Source organism: Barbatula barbatula (assembly GCF_947034865.1).
Source record: "Barbatula barbatula genome assembly, chromosome: 25".
NCBI classification, from domain to species: domain Eukaryota; kingdom Metazoa; phylum Chordata; class Actinopteri; order Cypriniformes; family Nemacheilidae; genus Barbatula; species Barbatula barbatula.
Genome location: NC_136788.1, coordinates 9,868,086 through 9,892,017, shown reverse-complemented (window position 1 = coordinate 9,892,017; position 23,932 = coordinate 9,868,086). Strand labels below are relative to the sequence as shown.

The 23,932-nt window shown below is 37.0% G+C and overlaps 4 protein-coding genes across 11 annotated transcripts; all 4 read left to right on the top strand.

The window, feature by feature from the left end:
- Window positions 1-1,321: 1,321 nt before the first annotated feature.
- Window positions 1,322-7,874, top strand: LOC306890359 (UDP-glucuronosyltransferase 2B15-like). 5 transcript variants are annotated; one of them, XM_079450017.1, is made up of 3 exons: window positions 5,431-5,509; window positions 6,041-6,616; window positions 6,802-6,953. In XM_079450017.1, the coding sequence occupies exons 1-3, from the start codon at window positions 5,472-5,474 to the stop codon at window positions 6,821-6,823; spliced, it is 636 nt and encodes a 211-aa protein (XP_079306143.1). In that variant the 5' UTR covers window positions 5,431-5,471; the 3' UTR covers window positions 6,824-6,953. The 5 variants fall into 5 exon arrangements, with proteins under 5 accessions (XP_079306140.1, XP_079306141.1, XP_079306143.1 ...); XM_079450014.1 differs by lacking the exon at window positions 5,431-5,509 and adding an exon at window positions 1,322-1,427 and having other exon boundaries at window positions 6,041-7,874; XM_079450015.1 differs by having other exon boundaries at window positions 5,396-5,502; window positions 6,041-7,874.
- Window positions 1,327-4,999, top strand: ugt5a1 (UDP glucuronosyltransferase 5 family, polypeptide A1). The gene is made up of 2 exons (XM_079450019.1): window positions 1,327-1,427; window positions 3,301-4,999. The coding sequence occupies exon 2, from the start codon at window positions 3,308-3,310 to the stop codon at window positions 4,889-4,891; it is 1,584 nt and encodes a 527-aa protein (XP_079306145.1). The 5' UTR covers window positions 1,327-1,427; window positions 3,301-3,307; the 3' UTR covers window positions 4,892-4,999.
- Window positions 7,875-8,143: 269 nt separating the features above from the next.
- On the top strand, window positions 8,144-10,775 carry ugt5a5 (UDP glucuronosyltransferase 5 family, polypeptide A5). The gene has a single exon (XM_079450018.1). The coding sequence runs from the start codon at window positions 9,192-9,194 to the stop codon at window positions 10,758-10,760; it is 1,569 nt and encodes a 522-aa protein (XP_079306144.1). The 5' UTR covers window positions 8,144-9,191; the 3' UTR covers window positions 10,761-10,775.
- A 1,719-nt stretch (window positions 10,776-12,494) lies between these two features.
- On the top strand, window positions 12,495-23,932 carry nptna (neuroplastin a). 4 transcript variants are annotated; one of them, XM_079449615.1, is made up of 9 exons: window positions 12,495-12,780; window positions 15,139-15,486; window positions 16,671-16,854; window positions 17,463-17,557; window positions 19,584-19,717; window positions 20,134-20,407; window positions 22,484-22,505; window positions 22,693-22,768; window positions 22,980-23,932. In XM_079449615.1, exons 1-8 carry the CDS (start codon window positions 12,708-12,710, stop codon window positions 22,751-22,753), a joined length of 1,191 nt encoding a protein of 396 aa, XP_079305741.1. In that variant the 5' UTR covers window positions 12,495-12,707; the 3' UTR covers window positions 22,754-22,768; window positions 22,980-23,932. The 4 variants fall into 4 exon arrangements, with proteins under 4 accessions (XP_079305741.1, XP_079305743.1, XP_079305742.1 ...); XM_079449618.1 differs by lacking the exon at window positions 12,495-12,780 and adding an exon at window positions 13,380-13,755; XM_079449616.1 differs by lacking the exon at window positions 15,139-15,486 and having other exon boundaries at window positions 12,564-12,780.

Sequence of the window (23,932 nt, the reverse complement as noted above, 5' to 3'; positions counted from 1 at the left end):
TGGCAAGTGCTCTGTGATGTTCTCACTAGAAAAAGTTTCATGTTTTTTTTCCACACAGTTGCCCCATACACTGTTGTGACGTATTTATAATTTCTCTGGTCTCATGTTTGAAATGCCAAACCAAAATGGAAGATTATATAAAAAGCATTTTTTGCTTGCCACACGGGGTCGCTGTTTACCATTTTTGAAAGTCCTCTAACTCCACAATTTGGCCTGAACATTTTTATTTCATTTGCTTATTAATTAGGCGGTCAAAATAGTTAGCTACAGCTAAATATGTAACTCCGCAGTGGCTCTATTACTCTATTTTTTTTAAATATGCTAAAGGAGTCTTTGAACACTGTTTCTTAAATATTTATAAATACAATTAGTTTTATATGTTTTACAAAGGTAGAGGAATTAATTAAATTTATAGTATTTATATAATTTAGATTGTCACAGGTGTAAATATGTGGATGGTTTTTGGTCTTTTAACACGATTGCATCACTGTTCTGGCTGGTGATGAAACTAGCTGTAATAGTATTTAAAAAATCAATATCCCTTTAGCTGTTGTAATAAATGTTTTGATTTTCTTATTTTGACAATTCAATAGAAACTGATAAATAAAAAAGCCATTTCCGAAGGCGTCAGACGGTGAACTTTGTGATAGTTCACCCCCAAAAAACGAAAATTCATCATTTACTCGCCTTTTCTCATTTCAAACTGTGTGATTTCCCATCAAGAGAGTGAGTCGAATTCTTGGGGGGTGAACTATGACTTTATAACACTACATGTTTAATTACATGACTACACTAAGGAACAGTGTTTTACAAGCGGTACAGAACATTATACTGCTTTAAATAAAAAATGTACTCTTGCTTTATTGGAACGGATTTGAATGTTTCAAACAGTTTTGGAAAGTGTGAGTTTTCTGTATTAGTGATTGTGTAACATTGAGTCTCATTTAAGAGTCCTAGTTCATTGTGTCAAGAATCAAACTGCACAAATTTCCCACCCTTTATTGTGCCCGTTATATAACCAACCTAAACAATGTTGCTAAAAGCATCCATTCAAGTCTCCTTTGAATGTGTGGTCAGTGAGACTGCAGCATGATCTTCTGTCTTTACAAAGCCAGAGAGCAGAGATTTAATCTCACCTGTTTGGACAACTATCATGTGAACTATTACCTTCTGCTACACAAAACCAAAGAATCCCTGTATAATTGAAATAGTTATGCGGCTGTTATTTTGTTTTTGCTGGTTATATGATCTTTGAGCCCTATTATCTGGGCATTATTTAACTGCCCCCGCCCAAAGGCACCTGATAGACTTTACCCATGGTCACGCACTCAAAGAAACCTTTTCCCTCAATAAACATTTTTTAGAAAGGCTTCTAAAAGGACTACACTGTACGAAGGTGAATTTCAAGTGCGTGTGCATGTTTTCAGGTGAGTTTTGAAATACTTTCTAAAATATATTTAATTTAAATTGTAGATCAGATTTAAGAGTAACCGTAAAAATGAATTTTATGGCTAATATTTTTCTAAATCGAAATTGCTTAATCGAATAAGAGTTTATTAAGCACAAGTATTGTAAAAAGCCTTGGCAGCCAACTACAATACGTTTCTTTGATTATATTTGTATACTTTTAGGTGTCCTGTTTTTCCATTTACTGAATTGTTTTCCAAAACAAAATAACATTTTGTTAAACAATCTTTTACTGTGAAAGATATTTGGTGCAAAGGTTACATGTTTTAGTATTTGTTCTATGTTGATTTCAATGCAATATTTAACTTTTCTAAACAGTCAATAAATTGTTACTCCAAGCTTTTTCAGATGTTGGAGCAACTGAGTTATTTGAGTCATACTTAGAACGTTCTCTTACTTAACCCTCATATGGTCCTTGTGTCCTGTTTGCACTACTGGTATTTTGGGGTTAGTATGACCACAACAATTGATGAAGCAATTGTAAACAATTTAAACATTTGTAATTATACAGATAATATATAATTTATTTTTGTTTTCTTCTCATCTATACATTAATGCTGTGTCTTGGGACATATGAAGTACTTTTTTACCTGTTTACCACAAAATTCCTCAACTATACCAGTAGCTTGAATGGGATATATAAAAATTTTTATGAAAAAATCCATAAATGATTATACAAATGTATTTAAGTTTTTTCTGGATATTGATCTAGGTCTTAGATGTAGAATTCTGACATCTGCTGATTAGAGATAAACCTAAAAGGATTAATACAATTAATTGTTTTAACCATCGGAGGGCCATTAGGGAGCCATAGTGGCCAACTGCTCCTATCACAACTTCTGTGATACATTTTGTGAATTTATGTATATATAAACGTTAAAAAAGAGATAAAAAATAAACATTCTTTCAAATAGTCAATTTCTTTTCATTTCCGGTGCATTTTGAGATGTCAGCTTTGTATCTCGTGCTGCTGAAGATCTCCCTGGCCGCTGTTGATGTTTGTGTTTGTAGACATAACAACGTAATTACACGTCCTGTTTCCTTGTAAACTAAATCGCATAAAGAAAACATACTAACTGATGATATTTTAATAAGAAAAAATGCCAAAGGTTTTCTGTGATGGTAAGGTTTTGGGGTAGGGTTAGGGAATAGAATATACAGTTTGTACAGTATAAAAATCATTACGTTTATGGAGAGTCCTCGTAAACCACATGTACAAGTGTGTGTGTTCACGTCTTTTCTACATTGCATATGTGCTCTAGTACCAGTACGCATTTCACATTATATGAGCCAAATAGCCAGATTAGGTCAAATGTTTTACATACCTACAGAACAACCGTATAAAGCCTAGTTTACAGATAGGAAATGTAGAAGTCACACAATCTTATTCCACTGAGATAAAAGGAACCATTTTTATAAGTAAGGAAAACTTGATTGGGGTCAATAAAAAGCAGCTTGAGATACCATTCATAAAAAGGTGAGAATTTTTATATTTCTTTTCTGAAAATGATGTAGTCTTTGCCACACATTGTATTGTTTTTTTTAAAGTAGACATGCATTGCAGTTGAGTTTTGTAAAGTTTTATTTTGGAAATATTTTAGGTATAACATTAATATAAAAATTAAATTCATATCACAATAAAACACATTTTTAAATCTGAAGAACAAAATGTATAATAGTAATACAATATTACCATTAGTCTACTGTATAACTTATAATTGGTACTCACTAATATTGTTTAATTGAATAATTACTTTTATTTTCTTTATCTTCCGTTGCCTTCTGTATCTCTTTCATTGATTTCTTCTCTTTTGTTATCATCTTTCATTAAAGGTTCTGTATGAAGATGCATCATTCAGTACCTGTCACTTTGCTGACACTCTTATGCACATTATCTGGAGGCGACGGTGGTAAAGTGTTGGTATTTCCACTAGATGGAAGTCACTGGGTGAACATGAAGGTCCTTATTGAGGAACTGTATAACAGAGGACACAACATCACCGTGTTAAGAGCTTCTAACAGCTGGTATATCAAAGAGGAGTCTCCATTATACAGTTCACTCACCATTCCAAACACAGGAGGGTTCGACGAGGGCTTTTTCGGTTCAATGATCGGCAAGCTCTTAAAAATCAAACGAGAGGGGAATTCCATTTGGAACCGCATTCAGGTGGAGTACGAAGTGGTCCTGAAATTTAAAGCCATGCATGAAGATATGGTTCAAATGATTGACAGAATGATAGAAGACAAAGACATGATGACAGCAATCCAAGATGCGAAATACGATGTGGTGTTGGCGGACCCAGCTGTTGGAGGTGGTCCGATACTAGCTTACAAATTTAACATTCCTCTGGTTTTCAATGTTCGGTGGACTGTTAATGGAGAGGGGCATTTCGCCATTGCTCCATCTCCATTGTCTTATGTTCCTGTCCCTGGAGCGATGTTGACAGATAAAATGTCATTTCTCCAACGAGTCAAGAATGTTTTGAGCTACATTTTTACCCTTTTTCAGATTGCAATGATCGCTGATCCTCCCTACGTTTCATTCTGCCGCAAACATTTTGGTCCAGATGTTCATTACCTCTCACTTCTCCAGGATGCTGACATCTGGCTCATGAGAAATGATTTCACTTTTGAGTTTCCACGACCCACAATGCCAAATGTCATCTACATGGGCGGCTTCCAGTGCAAACCCGCTAAACCCCTTCCAGGTGACCTTGAGAAGTTTGTGCAGAGCTCTGGAGAACATGGAGTCATCATCATGTCTTTAGGGACTCTTATTGCTCAGCTTCCACAGGACGTCACCGAAGATATAGCAGCGGCTTTTGCTGAACTCCCTCAAAAAGTAATTTGGAGATACACAGGGCCTCGACCTGATACTCTTGGCAACAACACATTGCTTGTGGATTGGCTCCCTCAGAATGACCTTCTTGGACATCCCCAGACTAAAGTATTTGTGGCACATGGAGGCACCAATGGAGTTCAGGAAGCCATCTACCATGGTGTGCCCATCTTAGGTCTACCTTTAGTGTTTGATCAACCTGATAATCTCTACAAAATGGAAGTCAAGGGAACTGCCAAAAATGTAGACATTTCAACTCTGAACAGGACTGTTTTTCTAGAGCTATTAAATGAGGTTTTGTATAATTCATCTTATAGAGAGAACATGCAGAGACTGTCCAGACTGCACCGTGATCAGCCAATGAAACCTCTCGATCGTGCTGTCTTCTGGATTGAGTTTGTCATGAGGAACGGAGGAGCCCCTCATTTACGAACACAGTCGTTCAGAATGTCCTGGATGGCTTACCACTCTATAGACGTTATTTTGACTTTAACGGTGGTAGTTTTCATATTTGTATATTTCTCCGTGTGTTTATTCAGATGTGTTTTTAGAGTTACATTCAAAAAGAAAGTAAAAAGTGAGTGATATGCAGACTGGAAACTAGCCAATGTATTCTGAACTCTTAGGTTTACAAATCCTGCAATCCAAACTATGATATTAAAATTATATTTCAGATAAACTTATGTTTTATTGATCATTTTGTACTGACTGACTGACTGGTTGATAAATATAGCTTCATATTACCAGATATCAATCATAACTAAGTGACAATACAAAAGTCTAAGTAGATTCTCCTTATCAGCTTTGTAGGTGTAAAATGTCATAAAGTTCTTCAAACACCATAAAAATACTAAAGGTTACAGGCATGTGTTATCACTTACAGGCTGTCATGCATTGTTGGACAAAATATCTGTCATTGTACTACAGTTTCTTATATTTACAGATGCAACATCGAGCTACATTCCTTGATGCACTGAAACAATGAAGCAAATTTTCCTACAAGGCAATATGCATCTGAATAACTGCAACATTATTGAGTTTGTCACAAAGAACAGAGGAGCCCCTCATTTACAAACGCAGTCGTTCAGAATGTTCTGGATTGCTTGCCACTCTATAGACGTTATTTTGACTTTAATGTTGACACTTTTACTACACATCTGATCAGATGTCTCTTGAGAGTTGTATTCAAAACGAAGGTAAAATGTGAGTGATGTACAGAGTGGAAATAAGTGTATACTTTTATATGATTATGATTGCATGTGCCTGTTTATATCTAAATCTAAAAGTATTAGTTAAATGTGTTTGCAAGATTTGTAAAAAAACATTTTCTTCCAATGCGTATTCAATATTTTTACTATTAAAATTAGTTTTACTCTTTTTATAAACCTAAAATGGATGAGGTTTACTGTCCAACAAGCTATTGTATTAGAATCCAATGAATTTACAGCAAATCTTATTTAAATCCATGATTACCGATGCAAGTTATTTCTCCACATTATAATTCGTTTGACCTTTGCATTTGTGTTCAGGTCCCTCAGGTATTTTATTTATTTTGCTTTAGCTCCAATTCACAAATTATAGTTTAATAGTAGAATGAATTATAGATTAAATACTTAATTTCAGGATATTTCAGGACAACAAATGTTTTGTCAATTAATTTTTTATCACTGCAATATTTCAAATCTCATTTACTAAATAAAAAATTAATTCTGAATATTTTCTCTCTCCTCAAAGGTTGCAAATGAAGATGCATCACTTCAGTCTTATTTTGTTTTGCCTGTTATCTGCTTTGTCAGGATCTTATGGTGGTAATATATTGGTCTTTCCTGTGGATGGAAGCCACTGGATCAATATGAAGGTCCTGATTGTGGAGTTATATTCAAAAGGCCACGATTTGACAGTGATCCGAGGATCTAGTAGCTGGTACATTAAAGATATGTCTCCTTACTACACCTCCATTACTGTGGATATTGGTGAATTTAATAATGATTTTATGGTAAAGTTTCTGCCCCGCATACTACGGATTCAGAGACAAGGAAACTCATTTTGGAATGAAATGACTCTTGCCGATGAGATGTATAGCAGGTTTACAAAAATTCACCAAGATATTTGCAATATGACAGCCAAGATATTTGACAACGAGACCCTGATGAATTCACTAAAGGATGCCAAATATGACCTTGTTCTTACTGATCCTGCTTTTGGAGGTGGAGTGTTACTGGCACATCGTCTTGGACTCCCTCTTGTCCTAAACGTCCGTTGGACAATGTATGGTGAAGCACATTTTGTTGCAGCGCCATCTCCTCTCTCGTACGTACCTGCTACAGGGTTAAAATATACAGACAAAATGACATTTGGTCAAAGAGTCATGAATGTGGTGATACATATAATAACTCTTTATAAACATTCTAAGTTCTTTGGTAATCCTTACAAAGAGTTCACTCAGAAATATTTTGGTCCCGATGTTGATTTCTCTTCCTTACTCCTGAATGCAGACATCTGGCTCATGAGAAATGATTTCACTTTTGAGTTTCCACGCCCCACAATGCCTAATGTGGTCTACATGGGCGGCTTCCAGTGCAAGCCCGCTAGGCCACTTCCAGCTGACCTTGAGGAATTTGTGCAGAGCTCTGGAGAGCATGGAGTCATCATCATGTCCTTGGGAACTGTTTTTGGTCAGCTTCTGAGTGATTTAAATGATGAAATTGCTGCAGCTTTTGCTCAACTACCCCAAAAAGTTATCTGGAGGCATACAGGACCACGACCTGCCATGCTTGGAAATAATACTTTGATTGTAGATTGGCTCCCTCAAAATGACCTGCTTGGACATCCTAAAACTAAAGTGTTCGTAGCACATGGAGGCACCAATGGAATTCAGGAAGCCATCTACCATGGTGTGCCCATCTTGGGTCTACCTCTAGCTTTTGATCAACCTGACAATCTCTCCAGGATGCAAGCAAAGGGAACAGCAAAAATAGTAGATATTGCAAATCTGGACAGGACTGTTGTTTTGGAAGCACTGAATGAGGTATTGCATAACCCATTTTACAGAGAGAACATGCAGAGACTGTCTAGGTTGCACCATGATCAGCCAATGAAACCTCTTGATCGTGCTGTCTTCTGGATTGAGTTTGTCATGAGGAACGGAGGAGCCCCTCATTTACAAGCACAGTCTTACAAAATGTCTTGGGTCGCTTACCACTCTATAGACGTTATTTTGACTCTATTAGTTGCAATTTTCATATATGTATTTGTGACAGTTTATACAATAAGATGTTTTTGTGCGTTTTTTCTCAGGAAGAAAGTCAAACATGAGTGATGTAGTATATATCATTGATCATTAATTGTATAGATGGTTTCATCTGACATACACACATGGCCGAAGTAAAATTACGGTCTGTGCTTGGTTATTACATTATATAACACATTTCTTTATATTTAATATATATTATTAATCATTTATTGTATATTAATTGTATTCAATTATTCACGAAACACTTCCTGCTTGATTGCATGGTGACTTTAAGAACAAAACATTAATATGTCCAAAAATAAATCTTTGACAAAATACATGACCTAATTCAAATCTTCCCTCTATCATAAATGCATATCTTATGTATAGGAAAGTGTATTTAAAAGAGTGAGGTTGAGTTTTTGCAGTGACAAGGAATGCTTAATCTTTGTACCTCTCAAGATATTATGTAGCCTACAAGCTTGAGCAAGTTTTGTTCAAACAAAGAATGTCTGTGACGTCATCGCTGGTGTAAAATTTCCTTGTGCCAGAGCCGTTGAATATGAGAGTTGCGACACTCGATCTAGCCGCCGTGTGGTCACGTGGTTCATGGAGCCCTCAACAGTTCCAAACAAATCGGTAACTGCTAGTTGTATAACTAACAAAGTTCGCTAGCATACCCTATGCGTTCAAAAGTTAACGCTACATGAAAATAACCTTGTTCCCCAGTTTCTTATATGGGCATGAGATATGGTGAGATATTTTTAGACACATATCCACATGATCCACACCATCAACATACAGTAGTTTTTTATCTTAATGTAATGAAGCATTTTTGATGATCGTTTCTGTTCGGTCCGCTCTTTTTATTGAGTTTAACTACACCTGTCGTCAATGTTTTTGTTTGGCTATGGCAGCAGGTATGTGTTAAAACATAAAATTGGATTCTGTTTATTGTGGCACTAAACAACACAACAAGATGATATTTTACACTCCTTATGTAGCCAAATCTGTGCTGGTTTGTATTGGCCGCCTCCAGTTTTCCCTTTGTTTTGCCTCTAGCTAATGCTGTGACGTCGATGAAGAAAGGTGTCTGTAGAGGGTATGCATAGATGTCACTTTTCCACTTGAACACACTGGGACATGCCCATCTTGAGCGCCAGGACACTTTCCTTGAGTGGTAAAACACGCAGCAAAATTTCTGAGGAGAATAGAAGAAATAAAGAAACTGGGACTAAAACACGCAATTATTTGCTCAAATTACAAGCAACTGGACTCGACGGCGATCCTTACAGCTTCCCTACGACTTACAACGGAATCAGGTATTCCTGGACACTGAAATGTTGCGTGGAATTGCATTTCCTGATATTGTAAGCAGTCATTTTGCTGAGTGTTTTGCCACCCATGGGGGTGCGCTCACGTGGTGTTCACATGGTTAAGGGACAACACATCCATACCCTCTATTGTTCGCCCTAGGACACGAGTTACCTACGCATTCCATTCTTCCAATGGACGTCTATTTGAGTGTCGTAACTCTGGCTTGTACACTCCCTATGACATTCATGCCTGTTCCGTCATTTCCAGACTTGTATTCTCGTGGGCTGCTTTTCAACTTCGGTTCAAGAGGTAGATTTCCTTTGTTTTCCCTAAAAGATGAATTACGTTTCTGTTACGTTGTTAGTGGGCATTCTACCACTAGTGTTTGGAGGTAAAGTGCTGGTGTTTCCGGTAGATGGAAGTCACTGGGTAAACATGAAGGTCCTTATTGAAGAATTACACATAAGGGGGCACAATGTAACTGTTCTGAGAGCTTCTAACAGCTGGTATATCAAGGAAATGTCTCCTTTTTACATCTCCATTACTGTTTATGACGACGGTGATATTGAAGAATTACTCGACACATTTACAAGACAGATCCTGGTCAACAGACGAGAGAAATTGTCTTTCCGGGCTCATCTCATGCTGATATCAAAGGCTGGAAAGGTCATCGAAGAGATGCATCAAAATCAACTTGCTATGATGGGAGAAATATTTGAAAATAAAACCTTAATGGATTTAATCCAAGACGCAAAGTATGACCTTGTTCTGACAGATCCTGCTTTTGGAAGTGGGGTCTTCCTGGCTCACCGCCTTGGCCTGCCGCTTGTATTAAACGCACGTTGGACTATGCACGGAGAGGCACACTTTGAAATCGCCCCTTCGCCTCTTTCTTACGTTCCTATACCAGGTATGGAGCTTACAGATAAAATGACTTTTGGTCAGAGAGTTCTGAATGTAATGGGATTCATTTTTCAGCATTTTCATAAAGCCAGGACCGTCTACCCACATTACCACTCCTTCTGCACCAAATACTTCGGTGACAAAATTAATTACGTTTCCCTCCTTCAAAATGCAGACATCTGGCTCATGAGAAATGACTTTATCTTTGAGTTTCCACGTCCCACAATGCCAAATGTCATCTACATGGGTGGCTTCCAGTGCAAACCCGCTAAACCACTTCCGAGTGATCTTCAAGAATTTGTGCAAAATGCACAAGAGCACGGTGTCATTGTCATGTCTCTAGGTACTTTATTTAGAAATCTTCCACAGGACATCACAGATGAAATTGCAGCAGCTTTTGCAAAATTGCCCCAAAAAGTCATTTGGAGACACACTGGATCCCAACCTGCCAATATTGGTAATAATACATTACTTATCGATTGGCTACCACAGAATGATCTACTCGGACATCCCCACACTAAAGTTTTTATAACACATGGCGGCACAAATGGAATTCAAGAGGCCATCTACCATGGGGTGCCCATTTTGGGTCTGCCTTTAGTATTTGATCAACCTGACAATCTGTCTAGAATGAAGGTGAAAGGCACAGCTAAAATTGTGGATGTTGGTGAGTTGGACAGGACTTCTTTTTTACAGGCATTGGAAGAAGTGCTGCATAACACATCATATAGACAGAATATGGAGATACTGTCCAGACTGCACCGGGATCAGCCAATGAAACCTCTCGATCGTGCTGTCTTCTGGATTGAGTTTGTCATGAGGAACGGAGGAGCCCCTCATTTACGAACACAGTCTTTCAGAATGTCCTGGATCGCTTACCACTCTATAGACGTTATTTTCACACTTCTAATAATATCTGCAATGTTTTGTTTTCTGATTTACCTTCTCGTAAGATATCTATGCTGTACAATTTTATTTAAAAAGAAAATTAAATCTGATTGATTAATATCGCAAATTAACTTTTATGGTCATTACATTAAGATTACAACCGTAACTCATATATATATAGAGTTTTATATACACTCTTGCATTACTTTACTTTACTTTATTTTACTTTACTGCTCCTGTAGCTCAGTGGTAAGAGCGTGGGGCTAACAACGCCAAGGTCTTGGGTTTGATCCCAGGGGATTGCACATACTTGTGTATAGAATGTATAGAATAATGCAATGTAAATCGCTTTGGATAAAAGCATCTGCCAAATGCGTAAATGTAAATGGTCTGTTCTGAAAAATACAAAAATAAACAGCAAACAAAATTCCCACTTGCAGCATGCAAAAATATCCTAATGACATCATCATTGTCCGTTGTCTTCAATGCTAACATTAAAGGGAGATTTGTTAACTCTTATTTTACATTTACAGCAAAATATATAGGTTATAAAAACTACAAATAAACATTTGTTATGGCTCAAATTATCTTCCAACAAAATTCTTTTTGAATGGAGTTTGTAAATATTGGCCTTAGTGCACAAAATATTATTTAGGCAATACTCATGCCTACTAATTTAAAAAATGTAGTGCTTGTTCTTCACCTTGTCTAGAGGCTGCATGCAGACAGAGTGCAAATGATATGCAAATTGCTGTTTTAATTACCTGATGGGAAGATATTACTGTTTCAACACCAGATATGCATCACCAGGCATTTATCAGTTGGCTGTAACCGAACTTGCAATAAGGTCCTTTAGTTGCTCATTGAATTCTTTAAAAATAGGTAAGAAATCACACCCCATTTATAAAATGACAGTGAAAACAGGAAATGCCTAATTAAAGATCTATTTCTGAAGTCCATAGACGCATTACAAGATCTACTGATGTGATACGTTCACTGGTCAGAGGATGGCAGTAGACAGTTGTCATGGGGAGAAAAAAGCAAACCCCATTCAACCCCTTAAGAATGCCACTTTCATGTGTTAACATATTTGCAATGTATCAACAGTAGTGTTAATAAAACGGTCGAGTGTAACAATGCTGAGCTATTAAAGTAAATACAATGGAGACATTACGATGCGCCAAACTGTGGTGATGTGGTGTTCTAGACTAATTCATAAATTAAACGTTACAAAAAAGATACAGCTATATTTAGTCAAAAGTATAATAGTTTTGGTTGAAAGAAAGCGCATAAAGAAGATGTATAAGAAACACTAAATTTAGGAATTTAGGTCTTAAAAATATTTTCATGCGATACATTCATTGGAAATATGATTAACATGAATCATAACATTATTTATATTGAAGAGTTTGGTTCCAAAATGAGATAACTCTAATGATGTTAGTGTGTTTTTGTTGTGTTTTATTATGTTAGTTAGCTTAATTTAGGAGTTATTATGGCTTTCATAAAAACAAACCAACTGCAGTTTGATTGATATTCATTGGAATGCACAATAAAAATTTTAACCAAACTCATCATATATAGGCATATGACTTCTAGACTATACTAGTCTACAACATGTGATTTTTAACTAATCTGTTCTATCAAGACTAAACGTGGTGCGTTAAGTTATCGACTAACTAAATGATTTTTCATTTTCTCCATGATCTCTCCGAGGACTTGCATGTAAAGTACGACGTTTAATTTGATCATCTGCACACCTGATGATTCTATCCATCTATTTGGGATGTGGGCAGGACAGGTCTTCTACTATCGCGTGAAGAGGACAGCGCCATCGTCTTGACTAACCTCTTTAAAACCGGATGTAAGAGTAGCGGCGGCATCTACTTATCCGCTATTGCTAGGCGACGGGTTTTCGCCTGACCCGATTCGAGCTCCATCCAGGGTCGCCTCGTCATCGTAGCAGCTCCGCTCACATCCTCCTTGAAAACCTGCGGGCCGCTGCTGCCTCTTCCTCCGCATCCCTCCACGCATATTCCAGGTAGCCAGACGTTCTAGAAAATGTCTCGCACGGGGAATCCGCTGATGATATTATTCGGAGTGTTGATGCTGCATTCGGTCTCTGCTCAGAGAGGTAAGGCTTTTGCAAAAAATGCGCTGTTCTGATGGAATGGTGTTAACGCAAATTATGAAGGCTTTCTGACGGATTGTCTTATGGTTGATAAGGGGATGTCTTCGTGGTTGCGGCAGTAGGATATATGCCTCGACTCAGTGGACAGGATAACCTCTTGCCTCTATATCCAGGACACTATAGCCTTAGAAGTGACAGTGGTGGATATAAAAATGTAGGACACAATGTGTCCTTGTAGATTTAAATGGCAAAGCGCATTGCAATGGACTTTTATGGGTGAGGGAATGTTAACATATCAACCTGAAGCGGCAGTTTAAATGTCACTGCTCACAAACGACATCTTAATATTTGGTGACTTTTTATCATCTATATTTTTGGTGATTTATTGAAGATTCGTTTAACGGTACGTCGTTTTCACACGCACACGGGACGATGCAGAATATATGGATCATTAGCTGCAGTTAAAGCCAAATCTGCTTGATACGACACGATTTGGGGATGAATCCTTCTGCTTTATTGTTTTTCTCACGTGTGCTCGATTTGCATGTGACAATCAAATGCCGAAGCTTATGACTCAGGAATGCAATCCCCCGGTGCGACGCGCACACGCACAGCGTTCGTTTCGAATCACCGTCGATTTTGAAACTATTTCACGTTTTGTTGTCGTTAACCTACAAGTTAAATAGGGAATAACGGTACCCGCAGCGGCCGTCTGCAGCGCCGTAAATAGCACCAGTCCATTCTGCTGCATGTTTCTATTTATAGAGCCGTTGCAGCAGCGGGATGCATGGCGTTAATGTCCCAGTGCGCGCGGACCCGCTAAAGTATTAACGGAGCAGCGCCGCGGTGCATTATGACGTCATGGACGTTTTCGGTTAATGAGCTGAAACGCGCGAGGCCGTCCGACGGATACATGTCCAGGGGCTTTTAAGAATGCGTAGAAGGAATTTGGGAAAGGACATTAGCGCATAAACTATCGTGAGTTTATGTCGTTTAACTGATGTGCTCTCTGTTTTGACGATGTATTACGTCATAAATAATTCAGACTTAAATTATTACCTCTAACGCACATCAGTTATAGGGAAAATGCAATATATCAGCGTGCAAAGGGGGTTATGTGCTATTCAAGGTGACCTATTGATTGAAGTTATTTTTGTGAAAATAAATTGTTCTTCAATGTTCATGGGGATCAAACAGACACCTTTCATCTCACGTTTTCTCACTCTTGCTCTCTCTCTCTCTCTCTCTCTCTCTCTCTCTCTCTCTCTCTCTCTCTCTCTCTCTCTCTCTCCCCTCTCTCTCTCTCTCTCTCTCTCTCTCTCACTCTCTCTCTCTCTCTCTCTCTCTCTCTCTCTCTCTCGCTATTTGACATTGTTTTTTATAAACTGCAATTTATAAATATATATAAATATATGTATAAATTCTGCAAAACATCAATTGTTTAGCTTTTCTTTTATAATACATTTACATTATGTATTATACATTTATATATATATATATATACATTTGTATTCCATTATTTATATTGAAAATCTGCAAGTACTAACACTATTCATTGACCACTTTGTCTCGATCAGTTCTATCAATAGTCCTATACGGTTATACTATACAGTATGTACACATAACAGTTGTTCATTGATCTTGATGGATTGTTAACACTGGGCGTTGCATCTGAATGCGGTCTCTGCAGAGTTCATGAGGGGCGGCAGACATACAAAGTTGCTACCCTCCCTATTTTAAATGGCCTACCTGCTCAACTACTGTAGTGTGCTTCTATTGAAACAGCCTGTGTATCAGCACACCCACACATGAATCAGATTGCACTGAGGTGTTAAGATTCAGACAGCATTGTTCAAGGCCATACACACGCTGTAACTCTCTGAACTGTAAGCAGCTCTGATACATTTACAAACGATATGGCTATTGTCTATGTTCTTTATAGCATACCAGCATATAACTATTATTATATATTGTATGTTCAATGCACACTGCATCTATGTGGATTTTCTATATGCATCTGCATGACCTAAATTTGCTAAAATGTGCATAGAATATAGCACATTACATTGGGTAATGTATCCCATAATACATCGCACCACATTCCATAAAACTGGGAAGTATTCAGTATGCAGAAAGCTTGTTTAGTATTTAGGGACACTTTTCCTGATTTCTGTAATTTTCTATTAAGCTAATTCTTCATACATTTTTTTCTCATAATTTTTTCTCATAAAAAGTCATTATTATTTAATCTTTGTTATCTGTTTTCCACCCACTGCCCTCTTTTTCTGCCCTTTGTTTCCCCTTTTCTCATAATATTTTGTTCCATTTTCTCTGTTGTCCATTATCTGTGCCACCCCTCAGCCGGGTTTATAAAGTCTCCCCTCTCTGAAACTAAGTTGACGGGTGACACCTTTGAACTGTACTGCGATGTCGTGGGGAAGCCCACCCCTGAGATCCAGTGGTGGTATGCAGAGGTGAACCGGGTCGACAGCTTCTTTCAGCTGTGGGATGGCGCGCGCAAGCAACGTGTGTATATCAACACGGCGTACGGCATCAACGGTGTTAGCGTGTTAGCAATCACGCGCGTCTCCATCGAGGATTCTGGGATTTATGAGTGCAGAGCCAGTAACGACCCGCGGCGTAACGATTTACGCCAGAATCCATCCACCACCTGGATAAGAGCCCAGGCAACAGTTACTGTGTTGCAGAGTGAGTTAACTGAGGCAAAACAAGCCACATGCCCCCTTTATTTCCCCCAAATAGTAAATAGTAAGCTAGTGTTTGCTTTAGTGGATTGTCTCTCTCTTTCCAGCCAAAGGGGCAAGTAAACAAAGTTAGATCGATCCTGCCTTTTTTGCCACTAGATACAAGCAATTAAGTAGGCCTATCCTTATTTAGTGTAATATGTTCTTGCCCTTTGTGATACATCACATTGTTTCTTGTTTTGTGTTGTTGACCATAACATGGTTACAGTTTCTGATTCAAGGAATTCCTGGAATTCGTTTGTCCCGTTTTTTAATAGTCAGTACTTATTTTTAGAGAGCAGAGATGGCTGATTTTATTTGATTCATGCATGTCACGTAGGCTTAAAGTATATATGGTGTTCAGTCCAGTCTAATATAGACACACATCATACAGTATATAATAATAATAATATGTATGAGATACAGACAGTTTCAATGGCAACAACAGTAACAAACGTTATGTGGCCCAAACGTTACTACCGCTAGAACTCCGCAAAGAATCAATTGTTGAGTAGTTTTAATGTAATTTAATACAATTAATATAAATTAAATATAAAACAAATAGTTATATTAATTCCAGAGACCGGACATTCAGGCCAGGTGCCGTGCATTCGTCAGATGAATCCATCTACACACAAAAATTTAGATAAAATCAAACTAACTTCACCTGAAGTCACTTGAATTTATATTATATTAAAGTAAACATAAATAATTTAGTTGCATGTCAAATAACTTAGAAAATGAAGTTGAAATTATTATTTTTTTACACCAGGTTTGCTGTTAAACCAGAAGTTTTGTTACCATTCAAATATATAATCATAAAACACATTTACATTTAGTCATTTAGCAGATGCTTTTATCCAAAGCGACTTACAACGAGTTCGGGGAGCAATAAGCGATATGTCATACAAAGAGCAATAGTACAATAGGTGCTAATACAAAGTTACTAGTTTCAACAAAAGCTAGCTATGTACCAGACAATTCTATATCTTTCATAAAGGCTGTTACCATTACTCTATTTACACTTTTTTATTGTTGGTTTACGAAATTTAACCAGTCACACTCCTATATTAAGGTATACTCCCAATCCTCATTAATCAGCGTATTGAAGTATTTCCCTGGTCTTGACTAAAGCATCTGTATTTACAGAACCATCCATCGAATCGTCAGATCACATGATCATACCACAGCATGTGATGGGTTATCACACCCCACCAATCATGCTCCAGTGCAACCTCACATCTTCTCAATACACCCACAGTGAGAGTTTCTGGATGAAGAACGGGGAGGAGATCTCTGACACAAGAGACACTGGCAAGAACATTGAGTACAAGTATGCACTTTTGTGTTTTTCAACATTCTGTGTAGAGCTGCAACTTAACCAACTGAGACAACATCAGCTAAGACTACAGTTACATGAATTAATATTCTTAAGTATTAATTATACTGTATTTGCTTGCATGATAACATTATTCTTGCATAATAAAAAGGTAGGCCTAATGTTAAAAAGTGAGACCAAATATAATGCACAATTCTGTGTCACTATCGTATTACAGTACACAATATAAGCTTTTATTTTCAATGCCTCTCAAGCCCTTGCTGACTGTGTTGATGCTGTTCTGACTAAAGGCTGGGCATCTCTCTCTCTCTTCACTGGCACGTGTTACTAATCTCTCTGCCTGACTCCTGATTTAATCAGTTTAGATACTGTATACTCACTAGTTAGTACACTGCAAACATCTGAACTGCTGTAATGTTTACCCTTCATGAGTGTGTTTTATTTGTTCAGGATTTGTTGTACAATTCACATTTGATCTGTTACTTTATGTCAACAAGCTTTGACTATATTGCATCCTAAAAATAACAAGATTGCTTTGGTTAAAAAAAAAACATGATAATACAGTGTGCTTTTTTAAGTGAAGGATGTTATCGTTCACACAGACTCCCTAAACCAAGGGCAGATGATGCAGGCGAGTATATGTGTGTGTTCCTATTTGACATGGCCCCCGCAGCAAATGCCACCATTGAAGTTAAAGGTAAGGCTATATCTCAAAACATTTTTCTATTATATCCTAATATTCAAACTACAATGTACAGTGTGAAAAATGTAACATATTAGGATATATAATGATATAATTATGAAAGAATTTACCCTGTGTGAATTCTGACAGCAGTTTCCCCTGTATTTTAAATGTTGCACTGCATTGCGTTGTGTTTTAGCGTCAACGGATACATCCAAAAAATTACAGATAATGTACTGGAAAATATTTTATATATTAATTTTACAGTGTTTTTAAGTCATTTGTAGGTTGATTTTCCACAAAAAGAGCAAACACATTGGCTCTCTGGTGCTTACAAACGATCACTTTGGTTTTTAAGCATCAAAAAATGACTTCTCTAACTTTTCAACATTAACTTAAACCATGGTATGGGTTTCAGTGTGGCATCTTTGTTGGACTGGTGGCAGATGGGGGAGTTTTCAGAAAACTTATTTTGTTGCTCCAAAATGACACACTTCACCTTTACTATTGACATTGGTCAATAGTTTCTTAGTGTCAAATCAAGTATTTTTTGACGTTTTAAAGAGATGTCATCTAAATGCATGTCAAAATCTTAAAGCTGTCTATGGGGTCAATCTGTCTTTCTGTCTCATCCACACAGCTCATGCTGGGTCAGAGATGAGCTTGGACGGTCAGTTAGGCCATAACAGCATGACATTCAGCATTAGCTTGGCGGGTGGGAAAGGCATTTAGGTTTTGTTCACTAGGCATAACAGGCTGAATGAATTTTAAATGAATTCGTGTTTAGGTACATTTTGTTATAATTATTAAAAAATGTGTTATAGTTTAAAGTCGAAAAAATGCTCTTTCACCTCTTGCAATGCCATTTAGAGATTTTTATCAGTATAATTTGCGTCAGCCATTGCATTGAAAAATCTCCATGACTTTAGTAACCTTCCTACAGCAGTGACTTTAGTTAAGGGATGAAGATTTGTTATGTCATTTGCTTTAATAAGCTGGCATGGACTGCGCAAGCTTGTTCAAAACCTGATGATACATGTTATCCCAGCAAGATTTGAGAATGTTCCAAAGAACATCTTGTGCCTGGAAAAACATAAAATTGTTTTATACAAAAGAATGAACAATTACACACATCATACTTGTAAAATCTTATTTATTAAGTGATTTTGTATAATGTCATATTTTAATTCAATTTGTACATTTGAAACCCTGATTTTTAATGTGGTCCTAGATTTTTTGGAAATGCATTACAGTATTAGCACTTAGGTCAATTGCATTGGCATCTTAGATGTTCTTGTCATAATTTATTAAATCATTGTTTTTAAAGCTAATATGCTGTTGGGTCTGTATTTGAGAGATCATGGGCTGATAAAGTATCCTGGTCACCTCTTTCTAGTTATCCTGCGGTCAGCTCATAGGCACCAGATGGTGGCCTGCCTGTCTGAGGGGGTGGGGTGGAAATCTTTCTCTCTCTCGCTTGCTGTCTCTATCTGTCTTACTCTTAACTAAAAAAAATTACTTTAAAAATCATGAGTTATGATTCACAAAACATGAAGAATCTGCTTGACACATAGCCTATTTGTGTGCATATTGGCTGTGTGATAAATGATTAGCCTTCTTTTGATTAAAACACTTCAAATGTAATTGTCCTGCTGGTTTCAGTGGCTTAACTGCTGAGATGTGAATCATCTCATTGTGTCCTCATATATTCAGTGTATGTGGTTTTTACATTGAAATGTAAGTGTGCCCTCTGATTTATGAATTATTACATAAAGCTTGAATGTTTTCACATTTCTTAGCAACATGTTAAACTAAATCAGCTTGCATGACAGTATATCATATCAGCATATCTATGGACTATGGAATAGCTTATTCAACTGTTGAATGTCTCCTTAATATATCTTAAGATATTTACCGCAAAATGACATTGCAGATGCCATAAGAAGAAACAGCGGAATTAGATCAAGGTGCCTAATAAGGTTTCGGCAATGAAATCTGTTGTGATATTGAAAGTCACTGTCCTTTCTCTGTCCTTCCTCAGCCACGCTAGACATCACGGGGCACAAGCGCAGTGAGAATAAGAATGAGGGGGAGAAAGCCATCCTCCACTGCAAATCTGTTGGATATCCTTATCCACTGTGGACCTGGCGTAAAATTGATAACGGCGTCTTCATGGTATCTTCATGGTTCTAAGTCATATTAAGACTCTGCCTTTTGATACGTCATTGGGGGGGGGAGTTCGCTCAAATATTTTCATGTCATTACAAAGCTGTATGATTTTTTTCTTCAGCAGAACACAAAAGAAGATATTTTGAAGAATGTTGGTAATCAAACAACATTGGCCCCCAATGACTTCCGTTGTATGGAGACAGTTCTCGAAATATCTTCTTTTGTTTTCCACTAAAGAAAGAGTCGTCAACAACATGAGGGTTAAAAAAATTAATTTGGGCGAACTATCCCTTTAATAACTTTGTATGTGCTGTTCCTTTAAATGTAGTTTTCTATAATAAACAGTAACATGCTGTATATGCTGTCAGTAAATTAATCCGGTTTACCGTCACCCTCTTTCACCTCATCTAACCAATCTCTAGGATATTGACAACTCCACAGGCCGCTTCTCTGTCAACAGCAAGGACGGCTACACCGAGCTCTCCATCATCAATCTGGACATTACATCTGACCCTGGAGAGTACGAGTGCAACGCCACCAATGTCTTCGGCTCCACCTCTATGACATCTGTGCTGCGAGTCAGGAGTCACCTGGCCCCCCTGTGGCCTCTCCTGGGCGTCCTTGCCGAGATCATCATTCTGGTGCTCGTCATCGTCATCTACGAGAAGCGCAAGAAGCCAGATGAGGTACCTGATGGTGAGTGTTAAAGGGTGTTATGGTAGTCTCGACTGAATTGTACTGTATTGGATACGTGTTTAAACAAGTGCTTGAAACTACAGTAACTTAGTGACTTTTTGAGGCCACTGTATATATACATATTTATATATTTATACATCTACATATATATATACACACACAATACAATTTAATGTTTACATATAAGATATAGTCAGAGGAAATTGTCCACTTTAAAAAAACCTTGATATTACAGAATTAACAGCATTTTTTTCAGCTTTTTCACATAGTTTTGAAATACGTTAAAAACTGCAAATTTCTGAAAATAAAAATAAAAACACATGTAAAACATTTTTTTTATTTTAAGATATTTTTACAGGAAATAAACGCTTATTTTACACAATATTATATAAATATTTTTCTTTAAAAAGACTCCCATTAGCCTCAAAAGTGCTACACTGTTATCCGTGTTATAACCTTCCACGTACCAATCACCTGTTTTGAAAAGGCTGATGAATTCAACGACACTCTCACAGATGTCACAAGACCTTGAACTCAAAGTTAATTGAAACCGTATACAGTACTGTGTTATGTGATCCTGACCTGGTCTCAATACTCAATAATTCACTCAGAGCACATCCAGCCCAAACACACACACCAGTTCTTCTTCTGTTGTGCACTTGTGTCAGGTCTTCTGGAGACCAATCTGATATTCACGGGGAAATACGAGTCTGTAGTGTAGGTGTAGTGGGCAGTGAATTATTGATGTGTGTGGAGGTGTAGTCCCACGCCACTTATAACTCACCTACTCACCAACAATATATTGGAAGTGGACCTTATCGGTCCATCTGATCTCTTTTTAGGATTAAAACCTTCTTAAAGCAGTGAAAACATATCCACATTTAAAAGATTATCACATATGTGATTCCCATGACATTTATGTAGTCAATTTTCAACTGTGCACATTCCACTATGCCTTTGATCTTTCATACGTTTGAACGCTGTGTGGGACGTTGTCTAACATCGCCTCCTAGCGGTTTTACATGGCAATCGTTTCACCAGCCTAAATCTGCAAAAACTCATTTTTTTCGTTACGTAAAACTATATTCTGTACAATCTAATATATTTTGTGTGCATGCAAACATGTATTTGTACAAATGCAGCTGTAACATGTATAAATTCAGCTACCGTTCCAAACATTTTGTTTATTGTATATTCTGTGCTCCACTGTGACCTTGCTATTTTTTTTCCAAAACTCACTGCACCGTTTCTTTTTACTGTTAAATCACACATTTAAAACTAACGTTAGAAAATACGTGATATAATTTAATATTTAAGAACGTAACACATTTCTTTCTCTCTGTATGGCACAACCTGTTTCACCGCGGTAAGTGAAAGATTTGCATGCTGCTTGATTTGTTATACAGACATCGCCCGTATAGATTATTCTACTACATGTCTACACTTACACTGTTTACTCTCATCTTTTTTATGAAAGCTACAATGGCTTTTTATTTTGTCTTCATTTTTGGAATGTCATCTGTTGCTGTTTTAACCTTCAAACGACCTTTGTATCTAAGAACATTGTCTTCACTAAAGTCTGTTCAGATGTTTGTTAATGTTGGCATGAGCGTGAAATTTTACCATTTTTCCCTTTTCTCCTTTTTTTGGGTACAAATTTAATGACTAATGTAACTGCTTACAGCAAAGGACGGCCAATCTATACATATGCTATACATTAGGTTTAAAATGTGATGCATGTGTATATATACACATGCATGTAGGGTGTTAAAATGAAGGGTTGATTTAGACAGGTTGCATGGTTCATTTGTTTCCGCTTGTACTGCTGTATAGTGAAAGGCATTTAATGAAGTCTTTTAATGGAAGAAAGTCTTTGTTTACAGTTTTATTCCATAGGCAATAGCTTCTTAAAGTGTTACAGTGCAACAGTAATTCAATATGAAAGAAAATACGTCTCGGAGTTGTTTATGGTCTACTTTAGGGATTATAAATGGAATATTGTGCTAGTTGGGATTGTTGGGATTGTTACAACTCGAAACTAAATTTGCTTTTGTTTTGCTTTCCATTGTGCCAAAGATGACGAACCAGCTGGACCAATGTAAGTATCAGATTCACGTTTTAATAAGAGTTAGCATTATGTGCCAGATAAGTGATACCAGCAGAATGAGATAATACAGAAGCTCAGCAGGTAGTGAATGTATATAATAAATAAGTAATAAGAAAAACATTTTAGACTCGACACTTTTACGTTTGTGCTAATTCTAGCCATGTTCTCATTTTTCAAGGAAAACCAACTCCACCAACAACCACAAAGATAAAAATGTACGCCAGAGAAACACAAATTAATCTGTTCACCACAATGTGAGTATTTGATGACACTGTAAAATAAAGTAATTTTTAAAATGGTTATTCAGTGATTAAGTATTTGGACACTTTTGAACACTACAGCAGTAAAATGCTGTAAAATGTGAAAACTTTTGACAGATATTGAAATTTTATATTGATACCGATATTTTAAGCAGGATACAAGCCACAATGTTAACCCTTTTTTGTCTATTCTTTTTGTTCACAGATAAAAGCATTCACATCATGACCATATGAAAGTTATTCATGAACGGTTCAGCGGACTGGTAAACAAATCAAATGTGAAAACGGAAGACTGGAATGAACAGAGCACCCAAGGCATGCCTTAGAAATCTGGTGTGGTAATGGTGTGTGAACAGAACTGAACCTGATTTTAAAGCGTGAACATCCTGAACATTTTCTTGCATGATTGTGTTGCTTTTCATTTAGAATCTTTTCAAGTCAACTTTTTCCATGTCACGCAAAAGTACAAAAGAATATAACTGCATGCAAGATATCCTACGGTTTGATACAGGCTTTTCCTGGCTTTTTTGTTTGTACATTTAAGAATGACTTCTATTTCGAGCAAGCCTTTAACATATCGCAAATATGCCACCATGTTTCCCGTATGAGAGTTTTTGTACAGAGGATCATATTATGTAAACTGTATGTATATGTATGGTGGCATTAGATTCTATCAAACAATTAAGGGCTTTGCAAAATGTCCTGCCATGTTTAATTTGTACATGTATTGTACATTGATGTATGAAATCACTTGAAGTATCTATAGTAATCTGAATGTTCTTCATACTTATGCACTTATATCTTCTAAATATTCTCGCAAACCAGTGACTTCATTTTATACGTTTGTACTTGATCTGTCTATCATGGCTGACTGCTTTTTATGTATGCATAGTATACAGCATGGCTTTTATTCTATGCAATATCTATACATACAGTAGAACAAATCTTTTATGTTATAGCTTTCAGTTGTGTATAATTAGCTTTACCATTATATTTTAGCAGAGCGCACTGTTCCAACCAGGAGAAACACTCCACGTGGTTAACCTGTCACTGCATGAGCTCCTTACACGTATAAAGGACAGAATATGAAGAGAAATTAATAGTCAATGAACTAAGGCGTATACATGTCATTTTTAACAATTAAACGTCCAAAGTCGT

Coding starts and splice junctions, on each gene's coding strand:
- ugt5a5 (XM_079450018.1), top strand. CDS start 9,192: ATGAATTACGTTTCTGTTACGTTGTTAGTGGGCATTCTACCACTAGTG.
- LOC306890359 (XM_079450013.1), top strand. CDS start 5,472: ATGTCTCTTGAGAGTTGTATTCAAAACGAAGGTAAAAT. Junction 5,510..6,040: donor ATTCAAAACGAAGGTAAAAT/GTGAGTGATGTA, acceptor CTCTCCTCAAAG/GTTGCAAATGAAGATGCATC.
- nptna (XM_079449615.1), top strand. CDS start 12,708: ATGTCTCGCACGGGGAATCCGCTGATGATATTATTCGGAGTGTTGATG. Junction 12,781..15,138: donor TTCGGTCTCTGCTCAGAGAG/GTAAGGCTTTTG, acceptor GCCACCCCTCAG/CCGGGTTTATAAAGTCTCCC. Junction 20,408..22,483: donor GCCAGATGAGGTACCTGATG/GTGAGTGTTAAA, acceptor ATTGTGCCAAAG/ATGACGAACCAGCTGGACCA.
- ugt5a1 (XM_079450019.1), top strand. CDS start 3,308: ATGAAGATGCATCATTCAGTACCTGTCACTTTGCTGACACTCTTATGC.